We start from the raw sequence: 18,053 nt of genomic DNA, 5'->3' as shown, positions 1-18,053 counted from the left end.
ATTTCCGTCCGTCCCCCAAAATTTGTCTTATTTCACTTTTACCATTTTTGGTAGTGGACCTCATATTCCACTAACTCATTCCTACTCACATTTTATTATAAAACTAATACTTTAAAAGTAGGACCCACAATCCACTAACTTTTTCAACTCACTTTCTATTACATTTCTTAAAACCGGTGCCCGGTCAAACCGGGACGAATTTTTGTGGACGGAGGGGGTATTATTCTGTATATTGTGGCAGTACATCCGGAGTTTTTATCATTTGAAGATATTGGAAGAGTAATTGTATCGAAATGTGAAGGGTTACCGCTATCAATTTGTGTTATTGGAGGGATTTTGCACCAAAAAGAACACAATTTACCAAAATGGTTAAAGGTAAAGGAGAATATGGAATCATATTTGACGCATGGAGAAGGTGTTGAAGAATACACAAGTGTAAAACAAGTGCTTGAGTTGAGTTATGATGCCTTACCTTATTACTTGAAACCATGTTTTCTCTATTTAGCATGTTTCCCTGAGGATGAAAAGATTGAGACGGACAGATTGTATCTATTGTGGATGGCAGAAGGATTCATTTCTTACCAAGATAAAGGGCCTAACAAGTCTCTAAGAGATGTGGCCCAAAGATATTTAACTGAGCTTGGTATGAGGTGTATGGTTCAACTCCATGGACCTGAGATCTACTCTCCACTTGACAAGTTTGATTGGTGTAGGCTTCATGATTTAATGCATGATTTATGCTCTTCTAAAGCGGAAGCTGAAAAAGAAAAGTTTTTAAAGTGAATTGATGCTTCTAAATATTTGACCGACATTCTTTCACCAACTCAAAGAAGGTTAGTAATACCTCCCTCCATTGGCGGTTCCGTATCCAGATTAGCCATCAGTTGTGACTTCGGGGGTACCGTGTCAAGTATAGATGGGCTAGAGGAAGTTAAAGGGATGAGATCTTTTATGCTTCTCCAAAAGTCTTATGGTATGATTGACTTCAAAGAGAGTACAATTGACTTTAAGATGTCGCAATATTTGAGGATATGTGTGGTAGAAGGTTGTATGTTTGAAGGGGAAAAATTACCAAGCATGGTGGGTGGACTAATTCATTTAAGATATTTGAGTATGAAGTTGTCTAATGTGGGAGAGCTACCAAAGTCTGTATTCAGCATGCCATATTTGCAGACCTTAGATTTGCGAGTATCATGTTGGATTTATATTAGATTGTCAAATGTAATTTGGAAGATGAAAAGACTAGAGCATTTGTTTCTCCCATATCAAGACATAGAAGTGATTGGGGGGAGAAACTAAGATTAGATGGGCTACAGGAGCTGGAGACATTAGATGAGACCACAAGTAAGACCGTTCTCATTGCGGATATTACGTGTTAGAGTTTTCGATGGGGATAGCATGTCAATTATATCGGGAAACAAAAATAGCCAATTACGTGAAACTCGTATTTGTGCTGATTCGTGTGATCTAACTTCAGAGGAAGATATGAAGTTTTTAAATGATGGGTTGATGTCTCCTTCGTTGATTGATTTTTGCATGACGGGATGCAATATGAGTGGCAGTTTCCCATCCTACAAACAAAGGATGTGTCAAAATTTAGTAGAGTTGGTGCTTATAGAATGCGAGGTTAAGGTAGACGTGCTAGAATTTGGCAAGTATCCCATGTTGCAACATCTCAGCAGAATGGAGGTGTCAGAAACATTAATTTTCCCTTCAAATTCATTCCCACAACTCAAGGAGCTAAACTTAGACGAGTTGCACAATTTAAAGATATGGGAGATTGAAGAAAGAGCAATGCCAAAACTTACTAAGTTGGTTATCCGCGAGTGCCTCAATTTGGAGAAGGTTCCATATGGTTTGAGATTCTTCTCCACTCTTCGATCGATGAGAATAACCAAGATGCCAAGAGAATTCATGGAGAGAGTAAATGAAGAAGATTATGGGTCATTTGTCAAGAAGGACATTAATATGGATTATGTCTACAAACCATAAGTGGTCGAAGCAAAGATAATCAATTTGTGAGCATACATTCTACATCATATATAACTAAATGCTATTCCATATACGATCTTAACCTTGTGCTATTTCTTTTTCAGATGATAACTTTATGGTCCAACCAAACTTTGATTCCTAGTGAAGGCTCCCAACACTTGCTTATTTGCATTTATTAGCTCAATTGATGATAAAACTTTCTTGATTTTGCTTATGTACTCTCGTATTAATAATAATTGATATCCTAAGAAAATGGCTGCAACTGATTAATAAAATATTTTTGGATAAATTAGCATTAATTTTGTCCTAGAATCCTAGTACGTACCAACCTGCTTTATTAAAAAAAAATGGTATTTTAGAGTGTAACTAGTGTAATATTCGTGCGATACACAAGAATTTAGTTTTGCAGGTTGGTACGTACTCCGTCGTCATCTTTTCACTCTAGGCGTTTCATAGTACTAGAATTTCTTTTTTTAGTAAAAAACACTTTCCCTTGTCAGAAGGTGTTTCAATATTTTGTTATTTTCTCTTGAACTTCTACTTTTCAATTTAAACATATAAACTTTAAATTTTTCTATTTTTTTTCTCTTATTAACAATTCCTTTTTTCTTAGCCTTTGTTTTTTGACATGTTCTAATTTTATCCCAAATGTTTCCTTTTTTCTGATTTATATAATAACAAATGCAAACCCGATATGGGATTCTCCCTATTCTCCTGATATCTTCTCCCAACAACACAATCTCTGACAGATTGCAACAAGCAAATCCATTAGGATAATTTATACAATTAGAAACAATATAGATTTAATTTCTTAACTAAAAGTATTTAGGCCGAGTCTTTTCTTCAACTTTATATATAGGCTCAGAAATCTATTACAAATACGGAGTACTAATTAATCTTTTGTGACTATTATTATTATATTTTTATAGATGGATTTTAAAAACATACTCCCTCACTGTTTGAAAAATAGAACATATTGTAAATGACACGGATTTTAATCTAGAACTGGACTACGGGACAATCAACCATTTCGAATAAATTCTTAATCAACTAAACTGTTTATTGAAATATTAATAGAGGAATAATAATAAAATTAAATAGGTACTGGAAAAATAACATTCTATCTGGTGATATGAGCAACGAAGGAATCCAGCTGAACCCGTAATTCCCCGGCCGCCTCCCTCACGGCGGCCCCGAGCTCCTCCGCCTTCTTCCTGATCCGCTCCCCTTCCTCCGACGCCATCAATCTCCTCACCACACTCTCAATCTTCCCCGCTCTCACCACTTCCTCTCTGTCCTTCCACTCCATCACCACAATCCCCGTCTTCAAAATATCCGCAACCAGCGCCGCGTTTGTGGGCTGATCGGAGTGCATCGGCCACGCCGCGATCGCCACCCCCGCCGTGATGCTCTCCACGCACGAATTCCACCCGCAGTGGCTCATAAACCCCCCGATCGCCGGATGCGCCAGGATCTGCGGCTGCGGGGCCCACTCCCTCACCACAAATCCCTGATCATCTCTCTCCCCAAACCCCTCCGGCAGCTCCGCCCTCCTCACGTCGCCATCGAACACGTCGCATTTATCCGCATCTCTCAGCACCAACAGGAACTTCACCCCGCTCTGCATTAGCCCCTGAGCAAGCTCAATTGTCTCCTCGTCGGATAAAGTAACCGTATTCCAAAAGAGACGAAGATCACGGATCTCGGTTTCTGCTTATCCAGCCACTGCAGGCATTCATGGCGGAATTCGTCGTGCGAGCTTGATTGTGATGTGGAATTAGGGCAAATTGTCCAGGCGAGCTTGTTTTTACTAATCTCAGATTTTTCTATAACCTCGATGTAAGCAGCTTCGATCGATTTCGATGTGTTGAGGATCGTCCCGGACCTGAGCTCATACGACTCCGCTTGCAGAGCAGCGAATTTCTTCGCTCCGTCGCTCATATTGAAAGCAGGCAACGGTGTAGGATGCGGGAGAGGGAAGGGCAGCCCTAGCATCTCGCATTGGTAGGCGATGGAGGAGAAGGCGGAGATGCAGACGAATTGGTAGGATTCGGCGTTGTGGATGTGAGCGATGTCCTGGACCACGTGCGACATCCAAGGGTCGTGGACGACGACGAGGCGGGTGAATTTGGGGGCGGTTTGGCGGAGGAAGGAGGCGAAGGGGGCGCGGAGGGAGAGGGCGGCCTCGGCGACGGGCTTGAGGTGGGAGGGGTAGCGGGAGTTGGGGTCGGGAGGGAGGGAGGGGATGGGGGGAGTGGGGATGTCGTGGAAGTGGATGCTGGCCATGTCGTGAGGGGTTAGGAAGGTGGCGCTGCGGGATTTGACTTGGCGGTTGTGGAGGGCGGTGGAGACGTAGTAGACGGGGAGGCCGGCGGAGGAGATGAGGCATGCCAGCTGCAGCATTTGGTTTAGGTGGCTTTGGGATAGATGTGGCACGGCCACCACCGCCACCGGAGATTGTTTCTCATCACTCATTGAAGGATTGTTTTGTGTGTGTTTTTTTTTTTGTTTGTTGTTGCTTATGTGATGAGTGGCGATAACATTACCCCTTATTTATAGAGAAATATTATTTCTTGCTCCGTAAGTTGGCAGTAGTATTTTTTTTCTTGCTGCATAAGTTGAGAGAGAGAGGTGTAATTCTATCTTGCTCCATAAGTAGAGAGGTGTATTTTTTTGGTGGCGTTGATGATTTAGTCAAACGGATATATCAGAAAGCTGGGGAGCACAACGGATTTGAACAAAACTAGGGGTTTAAGAAATTAGGCCATTTTTCGTGGGAACGGGGAGGGTTTTGTGATGTGGAGTAAATGAATGGTGGAGCGACGTGTATTAATGTGACGGTGTGCACTAAGTAGGAGTAGTATATTTTAAGCTCAAAATAAAACAAATTTAGTTTAGATAAGACGAGGGATAATTTTTTTAATCTCGCAATTTCATATTCAAATTTTGTAAAGAGACGGATAAACCATAAATTAATGACATATTCAATCCAATACATATGTGTAGTCAATCCAATACATATGTACTTCCTCTTCCTCTGTCCGCAATTTAAAGAAGGCAAAATACATTCTTAGGTCCTTATACTTTAGTCAAAATGTTCATTTGGTCCTTGTACAATTTTTTCATTTTAATGTCCATATACTTTTCACAATATTTTTATCAGGTTCTCATACAATTTTTCGTTTTAGTAGGTCCTTATACTTTTGTCATAACTTTCATTAGGTCTCTGTACAATCTTTTATTTTAGAGATTTTTTACATTTATTTTGGATAATAATCTAAATTTAATTAAACTTAATGAACTTTTTAATATTCCATTATTTAACTTAGCATAATCTATAAAGATAATATCATCTTGTTATCCAATAATCTCAATGAGTTGTAGATAATAATAAAAAGATTAATCGTGATGATTGAAAATTAAAATCGAAGCTTTTTTTTAGAATAACTATCCGAATTTTCAATTGATTATTTAGATTTATATTGAAAGATACGTTTCCCTGAATATTTATAATCATAAGATAAGTTAAATAATAAAATTAAAAGGTTCATTAAATTTAATTAAATATAAATTATTATCTAAGATAAAAGTAAAAGAATATCTTAAAATAAAAAATTATATAAGGACCTAATAAAAGTTATAATCAAAGTATAAGGACCTACTAAAACGAAAAAATTGTACGAGGACCTAATGAACATTTTAGTTGGTCCACGATTTACAGAACCATTTATTTTATTCAATTTTTAATATGCGGACCCCACATCCCTCCAACTTCTTACCCACAATCCAATATAAAACTAATGCTTTAAATGGGTCTCACATTCCACTCACTTTCTCCTTTTACTTTTTTTACAAAGTCAAATACTACCTCCGTCCCTGAAAGTTTGACACGGTTTACCATTTCGGTCCGTCCCTAAAAGTTTGACACACTTCACTTTTTTATCATTTTTGGTAGTAGACCTCATATTCCACTAACTTATTCTTACTCACATTTTATTATAAAACAAATACTTTAAAAGTAGGACTCACATCCCACCAACTTTTTCAACTCACTTTTCATTATATTTCTTAAAACTCGTGTTGGGTCAAAGTGTGTTAATATTTGAAGGACGGAGGTAGTAATTTCTTGAAATCCGTGCTGAGTCAAAATAGCTCTTTAAATGGTGGACAGAGGAAGTATAAAATTAATTAAAAACATTATTCACCACCGGCAAAGCTAGTGTAGGGGTAAACATTTGGATTACGCTTCAAGCCGATCCGAAAATCTGAATTTTTACAAAATTGATTCCGAACCGAATTGGACTGTCCAAAAATTCATATACACCAATTTAACAGTGAATGCAAAATTACAAACGAAATTACCTTTCAATATAGAATTAATAAATTGTGTATATAAAAAACAATTAATCTAATTCAGGCCTAGTTGATTGTTCATTCCTTTTTAACCAGATGAACTTATCTCTACCATGCAAAAATAAATGACTATATCCTACGTGGTGAAAACTTTTGAAGCCCTTGAATTTGCATGCATCACTCTTTATCACACAATTCCAACCGTTCCTCCTTCCCATGAGCTCCTAAATTTAGAAGCAAAAACAACCACACCAACATCTCCAAAACTATATATAACCCCCTCTCGCCTTCCCAAAATCAATAAGCGCTCAGAGCCAAACAAACATTGAGCTCTGGTAAATAAAACAATAATAGATGGCTGACACAAGGAATAAGTTCACGGCCGCGGCCGCCCTCGCCTTCCTCCTCCTCGCGGCGTTCATGATCTCCGCTGCCAACGCCGCCGAGGACCCCCCAAAGGAAGAAAAAAAGGAGGCCCCCAAAGAAGACAAAAAGGAGGGCGAGAAAAAAGAGGGCGGAGACGAGTCAGGAACGGCGTCCAAATTCTGCGCGAGCACCGACTACAAGGAGACGTGCCACAAGAGTCTCGAGAAGGCCAACGGCACTCAGCCTAAGGACTACATCAAGGCTGCCTTCGACGCCGCCATAACCGAGCTCGAGGGCTCCATCAAGAACTCCGAAGCCTACAAGACCGTCCAGTCCGACCCCATGACCGGGAAGGCTCTAGCCGTGTGCGAGGAAGTGCTCAACATCGCCGTCGACGATCTCAGGAGATCGTTCGAGAAGGTCGATCAGCTCGACTCCGGGAAGCTCAAAAACAACATCGCCGACCTCAGGAACTGGCTCAGCGCCACCATTGCGCACAAGGAGACCTGCATCGACGCGTTCGACAACACCACAGGTGAAACGGGCGCGAAGGTGAGGGATCTGTTGAAGACCTCGGGCGAGCTTTTGAGTAACGGTCTTGCGATGATTTCTCAATTGCAAAAGTTCGTTTCGTCGATTGATTTCGGAAAGATCGCGGAGGGGATTAAGGGACTTACTGGTGGTGGAGAAAAGAGGGCGCTGTTTAGCGGTGATGAGGAGATTCCGGAGTTCGTGGACATGCACGCGAGGAGGCTGATGTCGGCTGGGCCGGCGGCGTTGAAGCCGGATGCGACGGTGGCGCAGGACGGGAGCGGGCAGTTCAAGACTATTAGCGAGGCGCTGGGAACGGTGCCTCTTAAGAGTGCCAAGCCGTTTTTGATTTTCGTGAAGGCCGGGCTGTATAAGGAGTATGTGGTGGTGCCGAAGGGCATGAACAACGTTGCGATCGTCGGAGAAGGGCCGGATAAGACGAGGATCACCGGTGACAAGTGTGTGAAGGGAGGGACACCCACCTTCCAGTCTGCAACTCTAAGTGAGTATTATCCTCTCTACTTCTTATTAATGCATGATGAATTATGGACTCATATGGATTGTTTAATATAATAGATGGGAGATTTATAGGCCAAATAAGCATGATTGGCAATTATTATGTTTGATCTATATCATTGGTGTTTTCATTAAGAGAATCAACTAATCAGAATGGCAGTCTAACAAATGAATCAGTTCTGATCAATGAGGACGTTAGCCCTATACAAATTAATTGTTATAAATTCTAGTGTCTTACATTGATCAGTGTATGGCAACAAATGTGAAATTTATAGGCCAAATGAGCATGATTGACTGTTATTATGTTTTGTCTATAAATAAGTGTTTCCATTGAGAAACTCAGCAAATCAGAATGGCGATCTAACAAATGAATCCGCGTGACCAACGAGGATGTCTGGCCCTTAAACAAAATTGTTAGTTATTATGCAAAATCTAACCATTTTTCGCGCAGCCGTGACCGGGGAAAGCTTCATGGCGAAGGACATAGCGGTGGAGAACACGGCCCCCGAGAGCCAGGCCGTGGCACTGCGAATCAACGGGGACATGGGCGTGTTCCAAAACGTCCACCTCGACGGCTTCCAAGACACCCTCTACTCCCACAGCTACAAGCAATTCTACCGCGACTGCCGCATCAGCGGCACCATCGACTTCATCTTCGGCGACGCCAAGACCATCCTCCAAAACTGCGAGATCGTAGTGCGCAAGCCCCTCCCGAACCAGGCGTGCATGGTGACCGCGCAGGGGCGCAAGGACAAGAAGGGCGACGGCGTGATCGTGATCCAGGGCGGCTCCATCGTGCCCGAGAAGGCCTTCACCGAGGCCAACCCGCCCCACGAGGCCTTCCTCGGGCGGCCGTGGAAGGAGTTCTCGAGGACGATCATCATGCAGGCCAACATCGACGCGTGCATCCAGCCCACGGGTTGGTCCCCGTGGATGGGGACATTCGCGCTGAACACGCTGTACTACGGGGAGTGGGCCAACACGGGACCCGGGGCTGACCTGTCGAAGCGGGTGAAGTGGAAGGGTATTAAGAAGATGACGGCGGAGATAGCGGCGGGATTCACGGCTCAGAAGGTGTTCGTTTATGATGATTGGATCAAGAAGACTGGGGTTCCGTATGAACCTGGGATGCTGCCGCCCAAATAAGTGGCACTTGCTGTCTGTCTTCTTCATTTCTGGATGTTGAGATAAACTAAATTGTTTTTGTTTTTTGTTTAGTGATACGTTGGAGGCGATGGATATTCCGCCCCAGTTATATTTTTTTTTTTTTGTTAGTTTAAAATTAAATTAGTGGTAGTAAAATCTTATGGACATCTTTTTATTGAAGGTCCTCATTAGATAATGATGGTGTCAAATGTATTTAAAAATTTTGCAATGATATGATATCCATTTTTTATTATTGAAATTTTTGTTTTGGATGAAATATCTCCGTTAGTTTTTATAATTATTTATAATTCATCAATCTAATAGAGCGGTATTATATTTTTTTTAGGTTAACGATTGATCATCCGTATGCTTTATTATTCCATAGCTACACAATACAGTAACCCTTATATCTCACCATAATCATTTTTAGGTATGATTAATATTTAATCACACCTAAAATAAGTCATTTCTTCTTTTTCTTTTTTTGGTTAAAATACGCTCCCTCCGTCCTCCAATACGTCATACGTGTCCTATTTTAACACAATAGAAATTTTAAGAAACGTATTGTCATAAAAAGTGGATTGAAAAAATTAGTGGAATGTGAATTCTACTTTTTAAATTTAATTTTATAATAAAATGTGAGTAAGATTGATTCAATAGAATGTGAAGTTTATTACTAAAAGAGGTCAAAATAAAGTGATGGAGTACAAATAATATGGAACAGACCGAAATAGAAAACTGAGATACATAACAAGGGTATACCAAGCTTGTACAGTATAATCAAGAAAAGCACACCAAACTAAATGGAGTACGAATTAAAAGTTCCAAGAACTGTATAGGTATTGAACTAGATTACAATTCATCCTATTTTGGTGTTTTCCCTTGCAATCACGACTTCTGTTTGTTGAAGATGAAGATGAAGATGAAGATGAAGATGAAGATGAAGATGAAAAGGAATCTAGAGGATTTTGTGCAAGTGTTGGCCATAGGAGCAGCCCTTGCATCTAACAAAAATGAACTAGAATTGATACATCAATTTTACCCGTAGGTTAGGTATCATCTAGCTTGCATTTTCCTTGATTAAGTAAAGCTAATCTTGTCCTTTCTTAAGTTGTTTACGTTGCTTTCGTCTTTGCTCGTGCAAACCTGGTTACAGAGCAGAACGCATAAGAGACTCTAGTCAAGGAAACCAACATGCAAGTCGAAGATTGAATATTAACAATGAAGAAAGGATGAGTGATAATACGTTTTTTCATCTCTTTCCTCTTCCTTCTCAAGTCGTTTGAATTTCTCTGCTTTTCTGCAATTGCTTTGAGATCCAAGTGTGGCTGAGAAGACGGTAAGAAACAAACATGAGTGCAGCAAGAGAAAGTGTAGTGATTTATTGCTCGAGATGGGAATGGAGGTGGAAAATTTTTAGCATTACCTCATTACTTGCACTGCGCAATGCCTGAAGTGGTTCTACGCAATTTTGGCCTATAACGACCAACCTTCTCCTTTTATTCGGACCTAAATCATTTGCATCCTCTGGTTTTCTCTTTGCAATTTCTTCAAATTGATGTTGAAGCAGCGACGAAACACCAGACTGGAAAGGTTTGAAATCAGCTCGGATAATTAGAAGCAGGTTTCAACCATAAGGTAATAATCGTAAACGATGATTTCTTGAGAGACGTGACAAGTGGAAATACTATAGATATACGGCAGGCAGGCAGGCAGCATGTCCTAATACAACAAAGTTTATCACTGAAATGTTAATCAAGCATAGATGAAATCCTAATTTTCTTTTGGCTGACTTTTCCACAGAAGTCATTACATACTTACACGGCTGCAAAAACCGCCAAAGGCATGCAACCTATATCTGGCAGAGTGAGGTCAGGAAACTTAAATACTGAATCTGAAAACTCACTGTACATTATACTATTACTGACATAAGCCGGTCGAGGATAGAGGTAAATGAGAACAAAAGGAAAAAGGTACTACATTCTTTAATATGTTCCACACGCACAAACCGTTTACAACATGCTCTAGGAAGTGAGTGAAGTGAGAGTGTGCATGCACTAATTACTAATGTCCCATCAAACAATTTAAAATTGACATATGCTTACCCCAGTCACAAAGCGCTTTGAAAATGTTCTGGGTTGTAATGGTCTGGAAAGTAGTGTGTTGAGCTCCTGCAATTTTAAAGGTCAAGACATGTCTTAATAAGCAAATACTCCGTATAATTCATACGAATTTCATCTGCTTTGCTCAGAGTTCAGATGCGTGTAGATCAAACAATTGAGAACACTTCTTCACTAAATCCACACCTGTTGCAACTGCTTCAACTTATTTGATTGGGCTTTGTTTTGCCGATATTTCTTCACTCTGTCCTCCTCACTATCATTATCATCCAAAATCAATTCAACTGATTCAGCATTTCGCTCCAACCAACTTCTCTCAGCCTTTTCCTGATGAATTGAAGTTCATGACAATAAAAAAATGTCAACATACAGCGTAATATGAACAATTAAATCAGGACTATGTCATAGCAGAAGACAAAACCTATGCTAAGGGGTTAATAAGTAACACGATTCAAAGACATTTTATATGTAAACAATGAATGGGATCCAAATGAAATTTCAGGAGACATTCAATGATCAGGACTATAGGGGTCGGAAAAGTAAAAGGTTTCAGTGGACAGTTCAGAAGAAATATTGTAACAGAATGCAGTTCTCATTACCTGGGAACCCTTTCTGACAATCTTGTCTATTTGATGTGCAAGAGATGATTGCTTTGTAATCTCTGGCATGCATGAGACCTCAACAGGGAACCGCTGGAAACTTTCCTGGATAACAAGCCAATGAAATCATCACTTATTCAACCATTAAATGAATATGTATAGGTAAATATATTTCTTTATTACTATACATATAAAATTTAGAAAGTTTACTGTAAATGGAAATCCAAGAGTCGTGGCTCACTTGACTAAGTACAAACAGACAAAAATTCTATTTAAAATTTTGAATAGAATCTGTTCACAATCTCATACATTCTACATAACAAAGCCATAAAAAAGAACATATGTAAAGATAAAGAGGAATGTCATCATCAAATATCAAATCAAGAGGGTTTAAGGCTTAGGGTAAGTGTACATGCATGAGTAAAGGAGCATCACCATGTTAACATTTAACAATGTACACTTTACACTAACTTTAGGAGGTCTAGAAACTTTACATACTTAAAATGCACATAAACCTCATTAGGACTTGGTACACCGGTGGTACATGGTTAAAAATATCAATTTGTGTCCCTGCTACAACAAAATCTAACAATGTTTTACCTTTGAAAAGGATCTGCACAAAGATGCAAATTTTGATGCATCGTTCGGTGATATTAGAGCAATGCTACAACCATCGGTAGAGGCTCTAGCTGTTCTTCCACATCTATGGACGTATACCTACAGCAGTAAACTTATCCTGCTTAAAAACTACAAATCTCAGATATTAGAAAGCACCAAAAGTTTTAATAATGGCAAGAATTACTTCGGCCGAAAGTGGAAGCTGGTAATGAACCACAGTCCGGACACCAGGAATGTCAAGCCCTCGTGCTGCAGCATCTGTAGCAACAAGAACGCCATGTTCATCTGCACGGAAACGATCTATCGACTGCATTGGGCAAAAGCACAAAAAGCAAACAAAAGTGAGGCGTCAAAGAAAATAGGTTGATTCTCGGATAATAACCATATATGCAGGTTGAGAATGGAAGTATCAGCATTGGCAAGAAATAAAAAGGTAAATTTTGGTCTTATTTCTCCAAAAGAGACTAATGTTAACCATAAGCTTGGGAGAAATAACACCCTATCTAATTTAAATTTATTGTGCAAGCGCTATCAATGCTTCAATCAAATCACACTATGCCGTTGAATACCACGATCAACCACAACAAAATAATGCTTAAATCATTTAACTATGAAGTAGAACGTATTTCCAGTACTTCACAAATATTTTAAAAACATTTTATCAACTCAAAGAACATTGTTCCCTACATTTAAACTCTAGCCAAATTAAGTCTGTTGTTCATAACCTTGTCCCAAAGAGATGGACATAACATAAAAGATAGCACAATATTGAGTTCTAAATTCCCAAAATTGAGGGTAAACATGAGGAACTTGGATGTCAAACTGGTATAACATATTAAGTCAATATTTGGACGTCAAATCGGCAATCATTGACCTTTCCTTGTTTCTTAGTGTACGGATTGTACATTACATCCACCTGAAGCTATCGAACTCACCCCAAACGACAGTCCTCAGCATATGCCACAATAAAAATTAAAAGGACAAATTATATGCCTTCGTTGGTACACCGTACTTATATTTCTACAATTAAAAAACCCTGAAAGTGCAATATGCATGAATTTTTTTGATAGACCAAAGACTTGGAAAGAGAAACGAAAAAAAACAATATATGGCATAATATTCCCTACAAGAATATGATAGCACAGCTAGGAATAGGATATGAAACCAATTAGAAAAGCACAAGATCGAATATTCAAACCTTCAGACGTGCCCTCTGCTGCATTTCTGAATGAAGGGTCCAGATATCTAAGTTGAGGATACGCAATATGGAAGAAATGCGGCGCAGAGCTGCAATGGAGGTGCAAAAGACAATTGCACGGCCCTGTCCATGAATGCTTAATATATAATACAAATAGGCATCCTTTTCATCTTCTTGACACCTGCAATTCAATACACAAGGGACTCTCAGTGTATTAACTTAGTCCATTAAAACTTGGAAATGTGAAAGAGGACTAGAATTCAGCAATTAATGGAACTACACGAAGCATGGTTAGCACAAGGATCTGATTATATAGAGATATATGGCGGAAAAACGTACTCAATAATTGATTCCACAAGCTTGTTTGCTAAAATTGAAGAGCTAGTTAGATCCACTATAGCAGTGTTAGGTCTCATTCCAGCTCTCTGTGAAAGGGTCTCAAATGAACTAAGATCATCTTTTTTTGCACGCAAAGATCCATGCTTCAACTTCTTACGGAAATCAGCTGATAATGCTAGAGTTGCAGAAAACACAAAGGTTTGTCTTTTCTTCCTAGGAAGGTTTGCAAGAGTCACACAGTTTTGTGTATTATCGGGCTGGCTCTCTGTTGGTTCCTTGCCCATTGGAAGCATGTCAATGATGGACTGTAACTCGCGGAAATGACCAGCTTCAATCATGCGGTCGGCCTCATCTAGCACAAAAAATGACAAGCAGTGCATCTGCAATAATAAAAAAAAGTATACGTTTATGAACCATCGCGCTAAACATCGTGGAAATGTAGGCATAAAAAGTCCCAAACTGAATACACAACCGCATCAACCTTCTGATATAATGATCAAGATCGAACGGTTGATCAATTAAAATCCTTATTACGACCAGTATTTAGTTGTTTTATATAAAGGACATAACACAAAAAGTACCAGATGCGTCAGATTGTTTTAAAGCAAGCAGAACATTCATTTCATAAGAAAAGATTGAAACAAGGACTTCGCCAATTTTATATCTAGTTGTTATATATTATCACCCAATCAAGTTAATAAAAACATCAAACAGCTTAAATGAGAAAATGAATACACTTGTCAAAAGAAACTGGGGACTGCTAAGTGACAAGGCAAACTAATAATAAGCTTCTGCCTTTTTTGCTATAGGAGATTGAAGAAATTCTAATGAGACCTATACAACAATTTACATAACAACCGCAGCCTCTTATTTTTAGTCTTACCTCCACAAGGTGCAGTTCTCCACCTGACATAAGTTCCCACAGTCTGCCAGGTGTTCCAACAACAATTTCAGGCCTTCCTCTCAGAAGTCTTTCCTGTTTCTCAGTTGACATGCCACCAACAATAGGAACTACCTTAACATTGGTGCCTAACGCAACTGCCTTGAGATGATCTGTCACCTTCAATAAGGGACACATTGTATTATTGTAAAATATAACCATGTAACCTTCAATAAGCTACAGACTGAACGAGCAGTGCTTGAGGTTAGAATTTTACAATATTCCTCTTGCTACTCAAGTAGCTATTTAGCAGAGTATAGAGAAATCATCAAAGCAAAGAAGTATTGAGAACCTGGAGTGCAAGCTCCCTCGTAGGGGTAACAATGAGAGCACGTAGAACCCCTTGTGGAGCAATCCCATCACTGCCATCTGCTTTTTCGACCATGAGCCTCTCAGCCTTTTCTCGTTCTTCCAGAAGACGCTGTAAGATGGGTAACCCAAAGGCAAGTGTTTTACCCGATCCTGTCTCAGCAGCACCAATTACATCCTGTCAAGACAACTAAGTCATCAGTACAATGCATAGTTGCCATCATCCAATTCAATGCCAACCTAATTAGAAAAATCAACCTTCCCTTGATGAGCAGCAGCTGGAATGCAAGCCTTTTGTATTGGAGTGGGCTCCTTAAACTTGAGCCTGTATATTGATTTCATAATCATGGGATGAAGTCTCAACTCATTCCATGAATAATATTCGTCTTCATCAATTAATTCCTCTTCAACATCGCAATTGTCCTTTGCATCACTAGCTGAAAGCAATTTCTTATTTAGAGGAAGCAATTCTAAAGACTCACAATGACATGTCCCACAATACTAGCAGCTAAAACTGACTCCTTCTGACAAATCCATCCGAACAATATGGCAATCATTATTCATTAGTCAAGATATTGGACAAGTACCTCAACTCTTTCATGATAAAAGTTAAAAAGAAATTAAATTGCTAATAATATCATCAAGCGAAATTAGTTTCATGCACATACATGGAAAAAAGATTAGAGAGTTCAACCCAATACCCAGAAAATGATAACCAAAATGTAGCAACTAGGAAACAAAGACCAATTGTGATGCACGAAAAACCAAGGCCGGGCATCTCACAACATGGAACCTAATATCTTTATACTTGTTAGTTGTCGCAGTGAAATCTTTGAAAGGAACCATATTGGAGGTAGTAAATTCAGTAGAGGGAAACTTTGTATACGGATATCGGGATTTAAATTAGTGAAATTTATCGCCAGAAAGTCAAACACCAACTACTTAATTTTTAACAACATTCATAAAGTAGATCCGAATAGTCTCATGTATCACCAAGATATAGCATATGTGATTCCCCAAAGCTTAGTCCAATCCTTCTTCATGAGACCCAAAAAATCCCCCAACTCTACAATACTACAATAAGCATTGCACAATCATAGTGAAAACAAACCAGTAGCCGTCTCTGCATTTTCCTGTGCTTTATCTGTCTCGTCATTCTTCTGATTATCTTTTTTCTTTTTCTTCCCCTCCTTTTTCTTCTTTTTCTGCTTCTTCTTCTTATCACCTTCTTTGCTTTCTTCATCCTTATCACTACATTCACCATAACTATCAGCATCCAAGCTGTCATCAGCATCCCCTTCCTTTAGCTTACTTCTCTTTGATTCTTTTTTTCCTTTTAAATCTTTTCTCTTGGTTTCAACCTTAACATTGGGAATTTCCAACCCATACTCTGCTTCATCAATCTCTTCAAGAGTAAGAAATCCTGCAACCAAGGACATTAATTTAGCCCCGAGCCAAAACTCACCAATTACAAGTTCCTATATAAGAAAATTATTAAAAGAACCTCAAACAAAAACTTGTGTTCACCTCCAAACATTAACCTAAGACAAAATCAAGAAGAAATTTCACAATTTGTATGATTGTGAAACCATCAACTTTTGAAGTACTGTTACATAACAAAAAAAATTAACCTAAGATTAAAAAAAAGAAGTACTCTTGACCTCATATCTACCTATCAATTCTACCAGCAAACGAAAGCTGTAGCATTCAAAAAATCACATTACTTCGGCTTAGAACTAAACTAATTGTACACAGATAATATAATTAATCAGAAAATTACCTCCTTCTAGTTCGTTGGATCCGATGAAGAGGGAGAGGTCATCGTCGCCGTCGCCATTACTCGCTGGAAGCGAAGAGCTCCAGGGCAGCGACTCCAGCCGTTCGAGCTGCTGGTCCATCTCACTTCGAGCTCGCTTCTTCAACTTCCGATAAGCTTTCTTCCTCTCGGCAGACTCCGACGCCATTTTTGCACTGTGAAACGTGAAATGGAATCAATGAGACGTTTTCCTATTCGTGAAATTGGGTTCCTTTTTGCGGCAGAAATTTTGAGGGTTGTTTTGTTCGATTTTCTGCTTCAGAATATATGGGCCGACGACCCGACCCGAACCGTACCCGAACTAGGTTTTTAAACTGAATCCGACCCTAACTCATTAAATAATCAATATCGCGCCGAAAATCTTGAATATGTTTTGATTCAATTTTCTTTTTAAGTATGTCCCATATACTCCCAGGTATATTCTCTATTTTTTCACTAAAATGTTCTCTTTTTCACTAAAATATTCATCTCTTATTCTCTTTCATTTAATACTTTGCATTCACAAATAGAAATTTCATTTTCCAATAATGAAGGAATAGCAGCTTGTCTTCGAGATGAGGGTCAAGGAGTTATTGAAGCCGGAGGCTGCAAGTGTGAGTATGAGACCTCGGAGATAGGCACATCCGTCGGACCGTTATGGTGACTATGTTAGTTAGTAAAGTTAACTTATTTTTGCGTATTTATTTTAGTTTTTTTTAGTATTTTATTTCCTTATGTAAAAGCATAATATTATTAAACAATGTGTCGAGCGTTGCTACTTTTCGCAATTACTTTATTAATTCTTTCCCGAATCGAATTGTAGAGTCGAATTAACCCTAAGGTCCTTAGATATAAAAAAGGGATTTGCTATCTTTCATATGCAAGAATTATTCTTTTATTTTCCTGCGTTTTTTCCTTTTGCAAAACCCTAGTTTGGTGTGATTGTCGGGGCAAGCCCGCAACTGTCGTGATAATTCCACCAACGACAACCTTCGTCTCTGAAAAATCACGTTAAGAGAAGTTCACCCTTAACACACTCTTCTATTCTCTCTATAGAATTTCCTTGCCCACACTCAAGTCAAGATCTTATTTGTTTTTTCAATTTCGATAAACGAATTATTTGAAAGCCGTAACCCTAACTCATGTCCGGTACCAGAGGGGTGATCAACTAGGGAATTTCTTGACATGGATTTCCCGGGTGCCTGTCTTCATCAGCTTTGGCAACTTTGTC

The 18,053-nt window shown here is 39.2% G+C and overlaps 2 protein-coding genes and 1 pseudogene across 2 annotated transcripts; 1 reads left to right on the top strand and 2 right to left on the bottom strand.

The window, feature by feature from the left end:
* Positions 1-3,112: 3,112 nt before the first annotated feature.
* LOC125194541 lies at positions 3,113-4,467 on the bottom strand (annotated as a pseudogene).
* A 2,193-nt stretch (positions 4,468-6,660) lies between these two features.
* LOC125193233 (pectinesterase-like) lies at positions 6,661-9,163 on the top strand. Its single transcript, XM_048090995.1, has 2 exons — positions 6,661-7,744; positions 8,210-9,163. Exons 1-2 carry the CDS (start codon positions 6,700-6,702, stop codon positions 8,902-8,904), a joined length of 1,740 nt encoding a protein of 579 aa, XP_047946952.1. The 5' UTR covers positions 6,661-6,699; the 3' UTR covers positions 8,905-9,163.
* A 457-nt stretch (positions 9,164-9,620) lies between these two features.
* LOC125193232 (DEAD-box ATP-dependent RNA helicase 13) lies at positions 9,621-17,068 on the bottom strand. The gene is made up of 15 exons (XM_048090994.1): positions 16,808-17,068; positions 16,139-16,450; positions 15,286-15,464; positions 15,011-15,205; positions 14,662-14,838; positions 13,779-14,158; positions 13,440-13,620; positions 12,426-12,548; positions 12,224-12,340; positions 11,624-11,728; positions 11,211-11,351; positions 11,010-11,075; positions 10,331-10,489; positions 10,151-10,232; positions 9,621-10,050 (listed from the first exon to the last, which is right to left on the bottom strand). Exons 1-15 carry the CDS (start codon positions 16,989-16,991, stop codon positions 9,995-9,997), a joined length of 2,457 nt encoding a protein of 818 aa, XP_047946951.1. The 5' UTR covers positions 16,992-17,068; the 3' UTR covers positions 9,621-9,994.
* Positions 17,069-18,053: the final 985 nt, after the last annotated feature.

The sequence above is a fragment of the Salvia hispanica genome, chromosome 6, assembly GCF_023119035.1.
Source record: "Salvia hispanica cultivar TCC Black 2014 chromosome 6, UniMelb_Shisp_WGS_1.0, whole genome shotgun sequence".
NCBI lineage: Eukaryota > Viridiplantae > Streptophyta > Magnoliopsida > Lamiales > Lamiaceae > Salvia > Salvia hispanica.
Note: the sequence above shows the minus strand (reverse complement) of the source record. Positions and strands in the feature narration are given on the sequence as shown.